This window comes from Ruditapes philippinarum, unplaced genomic scaffold (assembly GCF_026571515.1).
Source record: "Ruditapes philippinarum isolate M1 unplaced genomic scaffold, ASM2657151v2 ctg2332_1_1_1_1, whole genome shotgun sequence".
Lineage (NCBI taxonomy): Eukaryota > Metazoa > Mollusca > Bivalvia > Venerida > Veneridae > Ruditapes > Ruditapes philippinarum.
In genome coordinates, this window is record NW_026853011.1 from 53,468 (window position 1) to 69,492 (window position 16,025).

Sequence of the window (16,025 nt, forward strand, 5' to 3'; positions counted from 1 at the left end):
CTAAGTAATCATGTAGTTAAAATCAGGCTTTACGAACGCTACGTTTTTGTAAATTTTAAGGCACTGTCATAACATTTTGATTCTAAGATTAGTGACATTAGCGTGTCGATGAGTATTCGCATCACTTTATGGGAAGCAAAAGTAACAGTATACATGCGCGAAAAACTTTTGACGTAACAATTTCTGTGATACCAATGCATCTCGGTTCTGCATAAATAACGGTTTTGCCGAGAACAATGAGTATATCATACATAAATGAATATTTGTATTTGTCCTTTGTAACTTTAAAAGTTTAAATTCTAATTTCAGATTTGACATTACCTGTCTGCACACATTATACCTGAACGTAAAATATACTAGTATATATAACCAAAAATAACCATTGAGAAGTAGATCAGGGTGACGTTTTATCTTACCTATTACCAGACGTAAGACCGTTCATTAAACGCCCAGCAACACAAAACAATATTTAGTTGAAGATCAAAAGACAGCCCGTTTTATTAAATCAATCAAAAATGCAACACCATGCTGTATGTTTGTAACAACATGAAGCTCACGCCAAACTATCCTATAACAGATCAACATGCTCGGTGATAAAAATGCTACTGTAAAGACAACATGAATAGTACATGGAACGTGTCGGACAGGACATACCATGATGAAACAAGTGACGTCAGTATTACAGCAGTCGTGTCGGCTCTTATTGTCGTTGTGTGGACATTACTAGCAAACAGTGCCATTGTGTTGTGCTTCATTATCAACCGAAAAAAGACATGGCCGAGTTTTTCCACGCAAGTTTTGTGTTTGTCCATCACAGATATGTTTGTTGGCCTAGCTTCTCTTTCATTGGCTATATTACCTTTATTGAATAAGACTTTGAATTACAGGACTTGCTCGGTGTTCTTATTCTTATTTTTCAGTTCTCAGTGTGCTTCATTGTACCAGATATTTGGCATCTGTGTCCACAGATGCATATTGATAAATAAAGCGTCTAGGATAAATGAGCAAAGATCTGATAATCGATTTCCTTTCGCGCTGATACTTTCTTCATGGATTTTAAGTATTATTGTTAATTCTTTGCTTCATTTCTTATATGGTAGTCCAGAAGTGGGTAATACTAAATGTCTATTTAATGAACTATTTGAAGGTAATACGAAAAATGCAGCATTGTTTCTATTCTATGTATATTTTGTTCCATACATATTTACAAATTTACTATATGTAGTCATATGTCTGCGCATAAGATGTATTTGGAAGAAAGTTGTTCCCGTTCAGGTGAATGAAATGGAAGTGGAAATAAATAGAATTCCTCGTTCAGTACCCCTAGCATCAACTCAACACAACAGTACAGCTGGCATGACCGATAATCGTGCAAGTATCAGAGCACAACAGAATGTTGTTAAAACAGTTGGTGCATTGATGCTGATCTTTAATATTTGTACCATACCATTGATTGTCATGTTCCGCTTGGAAATCAGCCACCATGGTTCTCGTGACTTAAGATTCATCGTAAGTACAATGTTCATTTTAAACTCTTCGTTAAATCCATTTATATATGCTGTTAGAACAAACTGGTTAAGAGCTGCACTTAAGCAAATGTTTAAAAGTTGCTTCAAAACCATTGTTACATGTCAAAGATAAGATTATTTTGACAGAGTTTTGTTGTAAAATAATGCACGGTTGGAATTCAAATGCGTAAGAATATAATCACGAAGGCTGATTGGCCACAAAGAATTTGAACGATTATCCGTGTATTTATAGTGTACAATGCAAGAAAAATTAATGTCTATTTCCATTCTAACATTTTAATATAAAAGAAAATTTATAAAAATGTGTTAAACTTCATGGAGCGTGGAAGTGATTTTCATATGATGTGTAAGCATTCCTTTTTCATGTTGTACACAATTATATCATATAATATGCATTTGATTGCCCAGTCTTGTGATAGGTAAATAGATTAAAGCGTGTTATAATGTTTTATATTGCATTACCGAGAATACAAAAAAGTAAAAAAAAACACTTTTGTGTTCAATTTCGAAAGAAACGTCAGTTAAACATTAGACATATATGGCTGAACAGACAGTTTTCTTCAAATACAGTTTTATCTCATTTTCGATTATATTGTATTCAAATGTTAAAAGATTTAGTGTGCTATTGTTGTGACTCATTTTTGAGAACAAAAACCAGAAATGCTATTTAAAGCTACTATACATGTATTTCCTCGCCGTAACCTATCCATGTTTTGTCAATTTATTCTGTGCCCTTTGGTAAATGTGTGTTGCTGATGGTTCTGGTATTACAAAGATCAAAACGCAAATCAAACAATGTCGCCAAGGACTGGTATATATTATTTGAGCCGCGCCATGACAAAACCAACGTAATGCGTTTGCGACCAGCATGAATCCAGACCAGCCTGCGCATCCGGATGCACAGGCTGGTCTGGATCCATGCTGGTCGCAAACGCATAACGTTGGTTTTGTCGTGACGTGGCTCATTTCTATGTTTAATCATTTTTATTTCACTTACATACTATCTATTGGTCATTGGTACACATCCGGTTTATAGAAATTTATTATATATTAACTCAAGCATCGACAATACATATTTATAAACAGTTTCGTTATAATATCAAGGTAATAAGATTTTGGTTTAAACTGCTTGAGACTGATAATATCATTCTTAAAAAGGTATATAACAATGCTCTTGAAAACTGTAATAATGGTAAGAAGAATTGGTTATCAAATCTTAAATTGTTATTATGTAATCATGGTCAGTGATATTTGGAATTTTTCACACTCAGTAAATAATAGTATATTTTTACCGATGTTTTAGCAAAGGGGAATTGACTGTTTTGTTTTTTTACAAAGTTGGCTTTCTGGTAAAGAGAGAAGTTCTATTTTGTATTTGTATAACCATGTTAAAGATTCTTTTGTATATAAAAATTAGCTCGATATGATACCCAATACTTTAAGGAAGTATCTTACAAGAATTAGAATATCTTTGCATTTATTACATGTGCAAACTGGTAGATATCATATGAATAGAACTGTTAGAAATAAAAGATATTGCTAATATTGTAATCTACATGAGGTAGAAGATGAATATCATTTCATCTTAATTTATCCTTGTAATATTAGAAAAAATATATATAAAGATAATTTTATATATACAAGACCTAGTATGCTTAAATTCATTGATATGCTGAAATTAGACATAGAAGTATACTTTAATATTTACCCTTGTATGTACGAGATGCGATGTCTCATAGAAATACCTTAGATATAGTAGATACAACTAAATAATATTAGTAATCCATCCTCTTTATTGATTTGAAAGGGACATGTTTAGATCTGATCTTGTGATTTATGTTAATATAAACTGTAAAATTGTTTATATTTGTATGACGATGTATAATTGTACTAGTCAAAAATAAAGTATCGGTTCTGTTCTGTTCGGTCTGTACTGTAATAGGACAATTTATACAAATGTAAATAAAAATATAATCCGATCTACGTCTTATGCAATTGTACTGATAGCACAGAAGTTTCATTTATTCAGTGTCAATCACTAGATGCGGTCTGAAAAAGAATTATTGAAACTTTTAAGTCGGTTGGAATTTGTAAAACTATTTTCAATCTCAATAATATTGTACTACTTTATCGCTTTGAAAATAGGCAGCAATCAACTCTTTGGCAAATTAATTTGATTTTACAAATATTGGCTTTAGTGTGTACAAAACTGATATGATGAATAATCAACCCGTCGATACCGTAAACATTCATTGAATATTTCTACACGACTTTAATAAAGAAGACTTATTCTCATTTCAATGCTTTATAACATATTTTAATTGTGTCAGTTTATTATGATTAAAGTGCGTAATAGCTATACATACCTTTTCAGAAAATGTACAACTTATGTTACACCAGCTTTAGTGTTGTTATATTTTCTGGTCCTTCGGGATCATTAATGCCAACACTATTAAGTGTTAAGAATTGAGTACCGCTCAAGCCGGTGTTAGGGGACGTGAGGGATGTTGCACTTATTCATTATCTCTCAAGTACAACCTCAATCAAACCGAGTCTGCAATTGTCATGTAATTTTGTTGTGATTAATGCTTCCGAGGGATCACTTTGTTTCCAGATTTTTTAAGACCTGTTAAAAAGGACGTATTGTATGCAATTAGATTATAAATTCTCATTCACTTAAATGCTTTATCACACGTGTTATAATTGTTTGTTACAGCTATGTATACTTTTTTGTAAAATGTCATATTTACATGTTAAAATCAATGTACAATTATTGTATGCAAATGATTTTTAAAGTTTTTAGATAAAAGATAAAAAAGGAATAACACATTTTATTACCATAAGCATATTGTATATGCATAACATCTCTTCTAACTTGGAGGAAGTTCACGTTAAATCTGAAATGATTAGATCTACTAGACGATTTGACTTCCGAAAATTTCGGAGTCATAGCTTAAAGGAGCAATTTTAAATGCAACAAACAGCCGACATATTATGCCAGGTGTTAAAGTAAATCCCTTTATTTTGTGCATAATAATATTAAGAGACTAATACCTTTACGAGCCTGTGTGTCTCGGCTCACGATCCCAAGTAATTTTAGTTGTCCTCTATTTCTGTCAGTACATTATCATATGTCTAATATTCATTTCGCTATGATTTGTTATAAAGTGCTTTAATTTACCCTTAGTTATTTTCAATTCTACATTCTCACTTAAAATTATTTACAGCAGTGTTCATAATAAATGATGCATCAACCGTAGAACGACCCTTGCTAAACCCGAACTGTTCGCCGCTAATTTTATCATGAATTACTGTCCAATTGTTAAGACACTTTATATCATAAGTCGTCGAGGGATAAATTGTAAATAAGAATAAATTGAAAAAAAATACATAACAAAAATCATTTCCACCAAGGTGATTGTTAAAAAAAAAAATTGAAATAAAAAGGCAAAAGTACCCGTGTTGTTTTATCGCTGATATATTATTAACTATTTTTTCATATAAAATTACTTTTCAAAATTGCTTCTATTGAAAAAAAATCAATGAATAAGAAATAATAAACCGAAAGTGCTCACTGGAGTTACTAAAAAGGCGCTAATGTATTTGATAGGAAGGAAAGAGCAAGTCTTTACATGCCTACTCACAAATAACACAACGCAATGTTACAGTAGGCAAGACTTCGATAGGCTTTGTTGCTGGAGAAATACATTATGCTTTTATAAATATACATTGTGAATTAAATACATGTATTGCAATAAATGCACTTGCATTAAAGTTAATATTTCATATAACGTTACATGCTCCAAACCAATCTGCAGTTGTCTTTACAACATTTACAACATATACCCCAAAATCTGATGGATATTCATCTACGGAATGGTAGCCGTCCACGAACCAAAACCTCTTTGAGGAAATAAAACTTATGTCCGTAACACGGAGAACTTCCGATCTGTCAACGCTGGCATTAAGACACAACTCCCAGCATTGCAAGATATAAAGAACGCCTGGATGAGCGATTGGAATCATCTATTCCTCCAAATAAAGAATCAACGGACTACGTCATAGCATACAGATTTAGTTTTTTAAAAGCTTCTCATCTTACATATGATGATATGACCGTAATTTAATTGTAATTATATATCATAAAACAAAAAAGAATAGAGCTTAAGCTAGACTGTATGTATTAGCATGCATAAAATCATTTAAATACAAAACCTTTTATCAAAATTGCTTATTGATTGTTTTCGAATTTAAATAAAATGTATGCCTATATTAATTAAAGGACAGAAGTCAAGCCTACAGAATGAAAATCCCACTCTATTTTAACACCTAATACAGCTTAATATCACGTGACCGTTTCCGCCATATGTTAAGATATATGTTCTGCACTATACTATGTAACGTGAAGAACTTGCACAGGGTCATTTCATTGTTTTATTTGTGTTGCTTATATCATGCAAAAGATAAAAATAAGATTGTTTCTAACTGAGGCTAAATTACAGGATTTCTTTTTATTTTTTATAAAGCTGTCTTTTTATAACCTTAACATTCGAGTAAAGGCGGAGTCCATTTAGTCGGCTCTTTTAACGTATAAATGTAATACTTAGCTTTTTCTTTCATTATGTAATGGATACAGTAAGAGTTTTTCTTCAAAAGTGTCTTCTTGCAGACGTAAGAAGACAGTTTGCTAGGATAAACAACAAATTGCCCGAGGCGAAGCATACTATTTATCGCCCCTAAACAATTACTCATTTTTATCCGTTCAGCGTAACAGCGTTGTGGTAGAGTTTTCGCTCCGTGAGTGTACATATACTGGTTCTATTTCTGGAAAAGGTATTTTTTTATATTTCCCTTTTTATTTATTTGTTTTGAGATATTTTTCAATTAACAGTATTTCAGTTCCTCGTAAATTTTATACACACAAGACTGTTTGAGAACCTTAAGTTTTACACAGATTCGCATTCAACCGACTGCGTTAAAGTCAACACAGCCGATAAATAGAGTGATACATGACCGAATAAATAGCAATGGAAGAAAATAGATGTATACGAATGAGCCAAAATTGCTAAAAATGTGGCCAATGGAATTTAGAATTTCAAATATAATAACAATAATAATAATATTCAATCTGTCCAGTGACTGTTAACCGTCAAATACATTCAATTTTGCTTAAACGTTATAAGTTTCAAATGTGCAAATCATCAATTTATTTACTGGTTCAAAAACGAAAAGAATCAAAACTTACGTGACAAACTATGAATATATATTCTGAATTCAAAACCACAGATTGGAACTTCAAAAATTCTTTATCACCTGAGAGCGTCATAGCCTGAACTTTCTAACCACTACTCTACTCGGGATGACATGTTCATATATAGTTTATTCTTCTATAAAATTGCAAAATATAATAACTGAATAACCTGCACAACCCATTATATCATAATGGTATGACCGAATAATGTAAACGTTATCGTGTTCAACTTATACAGTTGAATTACAGTACTGTATGGTAAATATTTGGCAAAATTTAAACAAAATATAGCGATTTCATTGGCAAACAAGCTTTGGCGAACTGTAATATGTTTAAAAGCATCAATTGTGATTAAGTTCTGTTAAAAACCGGACCCGGGCCCCGTGATACTTCATGTGTAGCTAACAGGGCAACGTTATACAAGAGTGACGTCACACACAACACAAGTAAGATAAGTTAACCTATAGCTATTCAGCGCTTCTTATGTAAAATTCTTCCAAGTATAATTTCCAATAACCGTAAATTATACCATACCCAGACTATGGTATAATTTTCAGTTTTGAAGATCGAAGGAGTAAGTGTTTCTGGGCGGAGCTATAGGTTAAAACAGATACACCATTGGTGCGTTGACGATTTCTGGGTTTGCGTAAATTATACCATAATCACGTGACCTTTCTTATGCAACCTCACTCGACTTCGTCTCGTGAGGTTAAGGCATAAGAAAGGTCACGTGATTATGGTATAATTTACGCAAACCCAGAAATCGTCAACGCAGCAATGGTATATCTATTACATAAAATATTGTTTATATTTGAGAAACTTGTTGTGTATATAACAGTAACATAACATATAAGGATAAGAAAAGACATCATGCTCATTGGGCAGTACAATTAAATGAAGTCATTTTCTACACAAATTGAAATATATATATACATAGAATTAATACTGAAGTGACACACACATACATATGTATAGTCATTGATTGAACTTTTTTCATCTTATTTAAACTTCATTGTTTGCGTTTATTAGAAAAGAATTGATTCCAATTCTGTACAATTGTTCGGCCGGCTGACAGAATGTGCATACTGAGAATAATTGACTAAAAAATGCCGTCAAGTCGGGTAATGCTCCCCGAATAGGTTTTGGACATAGAGAAGTAGTTACTTGTTGATATCTCTTGAGTCGCGGACAAAGTTCAAAGTGTAAAAATGAAAAAGGGCAAATACGTACTCTAAAATTAGGCAAGACAGAGTTCTTTTTCTTGTCCACTGCACTTCTACTCAATGAGAGTTTATCTATCTACAAAGATTCTTGTTGATACCTCTTGTAGTTTCAGGGTTTTGTCTCGGACAAAGATCAAAGTGTAAAAATGAAAAAGGGAAAAAACACCAGAATTAAGTAAGATAGGGTTTCGGTTCTTTTTCACTGCATTTCTACTGAATGAGAGCTGTCTACCTACAAATCATAACTAAAAAAACTCAAAAATAGGCAAGACAGAGTTACCATTCTTTTGCATTGCACTTTTAATAATTTAGATCTATCTACCTACAAAGTTTCTCTTTGATACCTTTTGTAGTTTTAGAGTTTTGTCCCGAAAAACGGACGTATGGACAAAGCGGCCACTATATGCTCTCCCTTTGGGGATGATAAAAAGAGATTTTTTTCTACATGCCACTCTTGTAACCGACCACTTAAAAATGTTATTTATTGGAGAGGTCATCAGACCTCTCCACAGTGATCAGACTGATTGCTGGCGGCATCCATTTTTGCGTATCTGATTGTAGTGAATGAATCTCTTTAAGAGCGTAAAATCATTAAGAGCAGTCCACAAATATTGTTTTGCGCATGCTCCGTTTTAAAATACGACTTAAGTTAAATGAAAAATTAACATCAGTGTGCACAAATCGGTACATAGAAAAATCGGAAAATATCATTAACGTTACTTAGTGCTACGTGGATGTTTCATTCCGTTTTAATCTTTTAAACTGTATAAATCGATTACCGTATTGTTTTCTGAATAGCGTTTCGCTATTTCATTTCCGATAAATAGTAACAGTGAACATTATAGCTACAATATTATCATGCACCATTATATGACCGAGTGAACCGTGTACCGAAACTTTGCTGCTCCTTAACGTTTTGAATCGGTATGACTAAATAACGCAACGGAGATAATTTGGCGCAAATGGTACAAATTTTACTCAAGTTTGATTTTCTTCAAATATTGTGGTTGACGGCATCACAGATATTAAGCTCCATGACGGCATGCAGCTTTATATACTGTTCATTCCAATGAAATGATATAAACATTTTTTATGTAAATCCTGCACTTGTTTGAATTGTTTGATTAACATACTTTATGCCCGTTTTGGAAAATGTAGAGGAAATGTATCCATATACTTACCAAAACATTAACCGAAAATTTGCTTATTGAATTTTGCAAGAAACTTTTATTTTGATACTACTTTTAATATATATATATCGTTTATTATAAATTTAATTCCCATTGTAGAAAAAATATCCCTAATGCGCCACGAAAAAAGTCTATTTCTCCGGCATATAGTCTTTCAAAACATGTATTAAACAAACTTTCATTATGATACTATATACAATATATATAATAAATTCTTTTTTGTTAAATATTTGTAATTTTAACAATTCATTGTGTCTTTTATGCAAAAATATCCCCATTTTGTTTTCGCATTAAACAATTCTTCCTCAGCAGCAAAAAGTCCTCTCACATGCTTCTTTTTAAAGGAACAAACTTGTAGAAATTCCCATGGGTCACGTAAGTTATTGATTGTTTATGTGCAACAAAATAGTGAATAGAAAAAAAAATATGACAAAAGTTATTTTGACCATTTCTAGTACCATTTATAGACTGGTTTGATTTTGGGAAAATGTTCATCCTAACGGCATTTTTTAGTACAAGCAGGTAGTTGGGCTTACTTACCTATTTCGAGTACGCTGAATTCATTTTTTGCTCTACCACGGCTGTATTTTTAGTCCTTGACCTTTAAAAATCAATTTCAAAATGGCCGCCATTGACTTTTTTAATTTTACTTTAATTCTCTCGTGGGCGAGATATATACTTTTTTTTTGGCATTTTAATTTAAGGCTTTGTTAATTTTAGTCTGCTAAAGTGTTGTTGAGAAGAATAGATGCAAAAACAAACAAAAAATATTGCGGCAGCCATCTTGGATTTCAAAATGGCTGACAATTTCCTAAGTTTTATACATTGTATTATAATTAAAGTAAAGAAGCACAAGAAGGCATATTACTAGGCATGTTTTCTTTTATTAGAAGTGCAGTGATACTAAGTAAGACTTCCAAGCGCAGACTTTGAAAAACATCCATTAAAATTACAAACTTTATGGTGCAAAAAGGTCACAATTTATACCCTAATACAACGTAAATGAGAGTCATAACTGCGTTCACCTTGTCATTTAGATGTAATTTATATACTTCTAAGAATACAATGCATGTTTTTTAAAAATAATTGCAATGTTTTTTAAATTCGATTTGTATCGCCCTGAGGGGGGACCTGCTCAAATGTCTGTCCGTCTGTCTATCTGTCCGAGCGTCCTCTTGTGTCAGTAAAGGGTATTTGCGATCACAATTTGGCGTTAAGATTAATTCCGTATAACCCCGACCTATAGGATGAATCATTGGTTATGGGAGGCAAAAGGCTGCTTTTTGACTAAGAAACAAACATGAAGATAACAGACATCTTTACAAATCTCTCAGTAAGAGCTTGTTCCTGTCTGCCCGTTTTTAATCCCGTCCATATCTGTCATTTTTGGATATATTTGGAAATAAATTGCAATAATGTGTGTCACATTGATACAATGTCATTAGAAAGACCCAGGTTTGAAGCTCAACTCCTAAAGTTAGACTTGAAAGTGCTTAAAAAAAGATGTGCATTTTAGTATTCTGTCATTAAGAGATGGATTTTGAAATAGTTAAGCATAAATATACGGCCTATATAGGATTAGGAATGATGTCCCTTATAGTATTACTTATTCTTCAAACAGGGATACCATGAAAAGTGTTTAGTTATTTCTTATGTCAATGTCAATTGCGCAAGAACATGTACTGGGACTTGTCGTGCTTGAGAGCTAATTCAACAGTCCAAAGATCAGGGTCATGTCTATTAAGAAAGACAATTTTGTAAAAGTTCATTAGTGGGGAACCCGGTCAACAATTTCATTTCATATAAATACTTTGAAGGTCATGTCCGGTCATGAATTCTGTCATTCATTGGATGGCTATTGGCGTAACTAGGCATACATTTGTGGCACATTAGGACTACTTGTAATGTTTAAACACTAGGTTGATAGCTAGATAGGTCAATTTAGAACATTGATGGTTGTGTCTATATCTTTGTCATTTATTCATGGATGCTTTTTAAAATAATGAGAAATAATGAAAACATAAATAAATGCTTCTTAATTTTTCTATTTTTTGTAAAACTTGTAAGACTAAAGTAACCATGCCTTCAATGTAATAAAATGGAAAACAAGATTAACAAGGAAAGGTGGCGTTCAATGAACGCCACCCCAACACGACCCAGCAACAAAAGTAATGCATCCCTTCGGAGACACTTCAAGTGGCACGCCCTTGTTTATCTTTGTTTTACATAATTGTCAGGATAGTGCAAAAAAAGTTGGTATACATTTTAGTGACTAAAATTACACTAAGAAAAACCAAAGTAATTTTATGGAGTGATAGCTGAAAAAATATGAGATAAAATAATTATATTGTGGCAAATGACATCAATAATATGTTATATCATAATGGAATAAGATACTCATCAATTTCTTGAAAGATAGCCAAGAACAAAATAAGTATGAAGATTTGAATATATCTTAGTCACTTGAATGATATTAAAACATGAGATAGAATAAGGCGCAGCGTCCTTGACAAAGTGACATAATTATAATGTAGACGTTGATATTAACTAAGACAATGAATACATACCAATGAATAAAGACAAAACGCAAAAAATCGTATTTTCAGTTAATTTAATAAAATTTAAAGACATAGGCTTCGACGGCATATATTTAACATGATTAAGTAGCAAAAAACCAAAATGCTGTATCAAATCATTCTGTGTTAATAATAAGGGGTAAACAGCAGTAAATCGTCAATATATTAATTGCAGAATTGGTATCAATTAACTGTCTAATCTTCTATGTATGTACTATCATCAAATACCCGCGGTAGACCTATGATGTTTTACTCTATATTATTCATTAACCATAAGACAGTGCAAGCTCGTAGACTGTTTATGGTTCATGTTTGCGAGACTTCTTTTCAAAGTGAAAGATAATAAAGATTAAAATGACTTTACCATTCATTTGAGTTTATTTCAAATAATAAATAGATTATCTGTTTTTAACCATGTCTAGGCATGTTTAAAGTTTGATTTTATAAACTTTATAAAGTAGCTATATCAATACAACAATTAAACATATCGTATAAACACATCTGCGCATGTTTCTAAATTCCAAATTTCACAATTTCCCCCTTTGATATATGAATTTTGTTTAGGCCGGTGCTAGGGTGCTTGGACGGTACCTTGCAATTTCCAGTAACGTCCATGTACAGGCTCAATCAAATTGAGCCTACACCGTTTTCAATTTTGCCGTTTTGATCCTTTTTAGGGATTCTGTTGTTGTTGTTTTTTTTCTATTTTTAATCGGGTCGTACAATAGATATTGTTGCAAAGACATGCGGGCTCAAAGACATAGTCGCTGACCTATGAAGATCACAGACAATTTTTAAAATATTTACATATTGACCTTGACTCTTGGCATTCAAATTATAAATGATCTAGAGTCCATAAAGGTTTACACAAATGCTATTCTATTAAAATAAAGAAAACTTAAACATCTAATGGTAAATTAAAATGTGCAGGTTTTATGTAAGACATTTGGGATCTTAGATACCTGATAAAGATAAATTGTCCAAAAAGAATGACCTGTGATAGTTTGAAATAATGATATAAATTAAAGTGTGCAGTATACCTACACAGTGTGTACAATTCGACATGAAATGTTGCTCACGTCATTATACAATTATTGATACACATTCCTACAGAAGGATCCATTTGTTTAAAAGCACTTAAATTACTTATATTTGTTAAAAAGGGTGTCCATTTTGAAATCAAAGATGGCCGGCATTGCAGTCAATGTGTAAAGCATGAATAATTATCAGCCAATTATTCTTAAAAGTAATTGAAACTTGATTTCATGCAGATTAACGGACATACGATACGATATGTACCAGAAATGATAATTTTTTAAGTAGATGGTAGAGGACAATGGCGGCCATTTTGATTTGACCTTCAGAAGGTCAAGGACTTCAAGTACAGCCGTGGTAGAGCAAAAAATGGCTTCAGCGTACCCGAATTATGTAAGAACGATTGACTACCTGCTTGTACTAAAATAATGCCGTTAGACTCTTAACGGAGGCTCTTTTCTGAAAATCAAACCCGTCTACATGTATTACACTTGGATGGAAATACATTTGTTTTAATGTCACTTTAAATATCAAACTGTTCATCGTCCGATCCAGTATATTGTATATCCTTACATCTCCTGACGTACTTGTAGTACTACTACTGAGTTTCATCGTATGTTTTTTTTTTACGTTTGGAATAAACATGTCTAAAGGTGTACTGCAAATATTAAATTCATTTAGCTGCTGAATATCCTACTAAAAGCAGTCGATATCCTAACAGCCAGGGTTATTTCTCGGACGGGAATGTACGAAGTTACCCTTTACACACACTTGAAATTGTACAGAAATAGTATATGATTGGTAAAAGAAACGTCCATTTTTCATATACCTTGGTATTTTGAATACGGGATTCAAATAATCAATTTAAACTTCCAGCTGATTGGTTCAACCAAATCTTAAAAACAATTATCTAAAACACAAATAAAGTACAATAAAATTAAACATTGACCAATGCAAAGAAGTTATGATTTCAAGATTTATTTACATGTTTTACTATTGTCACATTGAAAACAGTTGTGTTAAAACAAATATACAAGTATTTAGAAAAAATGTATAAACATTAAGACAACCTAATTTTAAAGACATATTAAGGGAAAATCACTACATATTAGTTTGCTTGTTAAACACTATACATGTCGATATTAAAGATAATACGATTTAGGACTTAACTATAGAACTTTCATTTACAGACAGTGCTGAACTCGGCTCCGACAGTTCTGCTAAAGCTGCCGATACTACTTCATTAAATGACATTAGCTTGCTAAAAAGACGATTCTGCTCTTTTATCTTTGCCTCTTTCTCCTTATTCAAGGAATCAATAAGAAAACTCAATCTTCTGGCTTTATCAATCGACCCATGTCTTTCTTTATCACCACCTTGTGGACTTTGGTCGGATTCTTTCACCACGATTTTCGCAGATTTCTTTCTGTCTTTAACATTTTCACCTGATTTCTTTCCATCTAAATTATTTTGGCGCTTATCTCCGCTCTTCAGGGAATGTTTGCTAGCCTTCTTATCGCCATGACCACCTTTGCTGTCTCTATGTTGAGACGTTTCTTCGTGAAGCGTGTGTATGCTATGTTTTGTTTGCGATTTATTACCTTGGACTTGGGGATATAACAGCGTGATACCCTCAGATAGTGAGAAGCGTAATTTCATAGTATTGTCGTCTGTGAATATAAAATCATTCTGCTAATTAACATAACGCTGTAAATGGCTTGTATATGTAAAACGACCTTAAAACGGTTACATAACTTAGTAAACAATAGACAATAGGGTAGTCGTGTTGAAGTATCAATCACATGGGCTTCTGTCACTTATTATTCTTTTCTTACTATATATACATGTCATATAACAACTTATACAAATCGAAATTGCAAAATTCTTGAAAAAGTAAATGGAAAGCAATGTTCGGCATTTTTGTTTTCTTTTCATTGTTGGACATTCATGAAAGAATCGATAATTTCAAGAAAACGCCTCACTTTGATACATGGACAAGACATTATCAAAATATAACCTTTCGTGTTTCATTTTTACACACGTTCGTAAAATTTCGGTTTATATAAAAGCACATGTAAAACGATATCTTATGCAAACGTATGCTCATATAAGAAAGTTTAATCATGTAATCGGATGCAATCATTAACTTCTGGTACAAATTATTCTAAGAAGTTTTGTTTGTTTTGATAATTTCTATCCTATGCTTCCATTTTGAATGTTGCCCTTTCAACGTATTTGTATTATTTTTTCAATATAGAAAGTATCATATCGAAAGAATATAGCCACTGAACATCAAATGAAAAATAATTAGTTTTTAATAATGAACACCGCATTTCTTGATAAGCCCCTTTCATCGTCTATGTCTTTTTGTACATATGTAAAAATTCGCCGCGACCCCTAACGGTTATGACGTGGGTTGCTAAAAACATATTTTATGTAATAGCTGAGGAGGTTTACGGTAAGATTAAATGAGCCGTGTCACGACAAAACCAACATAATGGGTTTGCGACCAGCATGGATCCAGACCAGCCTGCGCATCTGCGCAGTCTGATCAGGATCCATGCTGTTCGCTATCAGTTTCTCTACTTGTTAAAGGGTCTGTAAGCGAACAGCATGGATCCTGATCAGACTGCGCGGATGCGCAGGCTGGTCTGGATCCATGCTGGTCGCAAACCCATTATGTTGGTTTTGTCGTGACGCGGCTCAAATGATTTACGAGGCTATAAGCATTCACGCATCATATTAACCCCTTCCGCTTATTAGCATATAACGGCTTATTGGGCCAAGATATAACCTAATTATTTGTGTTTAATAATAAGTGAAATACAGTGATTTTGTGGTCGTTGTCACAATATAGTAGACTTATTTTACGTCATTTACCTACCAAATCCTGTGTATAAGAAACTCTATGTCTATATCCTACCGTCAACTGCGGTATTTTTCATTTCGAATATGTTTTAATATTTGGTGCATTTATTTCCTTTATACACCGCAAAAACGATACACTACATATATATTTAGTAAAGGTATACAACTCGCCTCTCGTTTTTGCTGTTGGAGTTATGGAGTCCACGCGAAAAATGAACGACGAGTTGTATACCTTTAACAAAAGTTTAGAAGATGATGATATATAACTGACAGTGTGAGCAACACTTTATATCGGTTATATATTACCATGAAAATACGTAAAATCAATAAAATATATTCATTAGAGTTGTTAT

The 16,025-nt window shown here is 32.6% G+C and overlaps 1 protein-coding gene across 1 annotated transcript in view; it reads right to left on the reverse strand.

Moving 5' to 3' along the window:
* Window positions 1–13,766: 13,766 nt before the first annotated feature.
* Window positions 13,767–16,025, reverse strand: part of LOC132731464 (regulator of G-protein signaling protein-like) — a 36,613-nt gene continuing 34,354 nt past the window's right edge. The window contains exon 22 of the mRNA XM_060717658.1: window positions 13,767–14,474. Coding sequence (XP_060573641.1) covers window positions 13,963–14,474 — 512 coding nt within the window. The 3' untranslated portion in view covers window positions 13,767–13,962. The remainder of the gene's footprint in view (window positions 14,475–16,025) is intronic.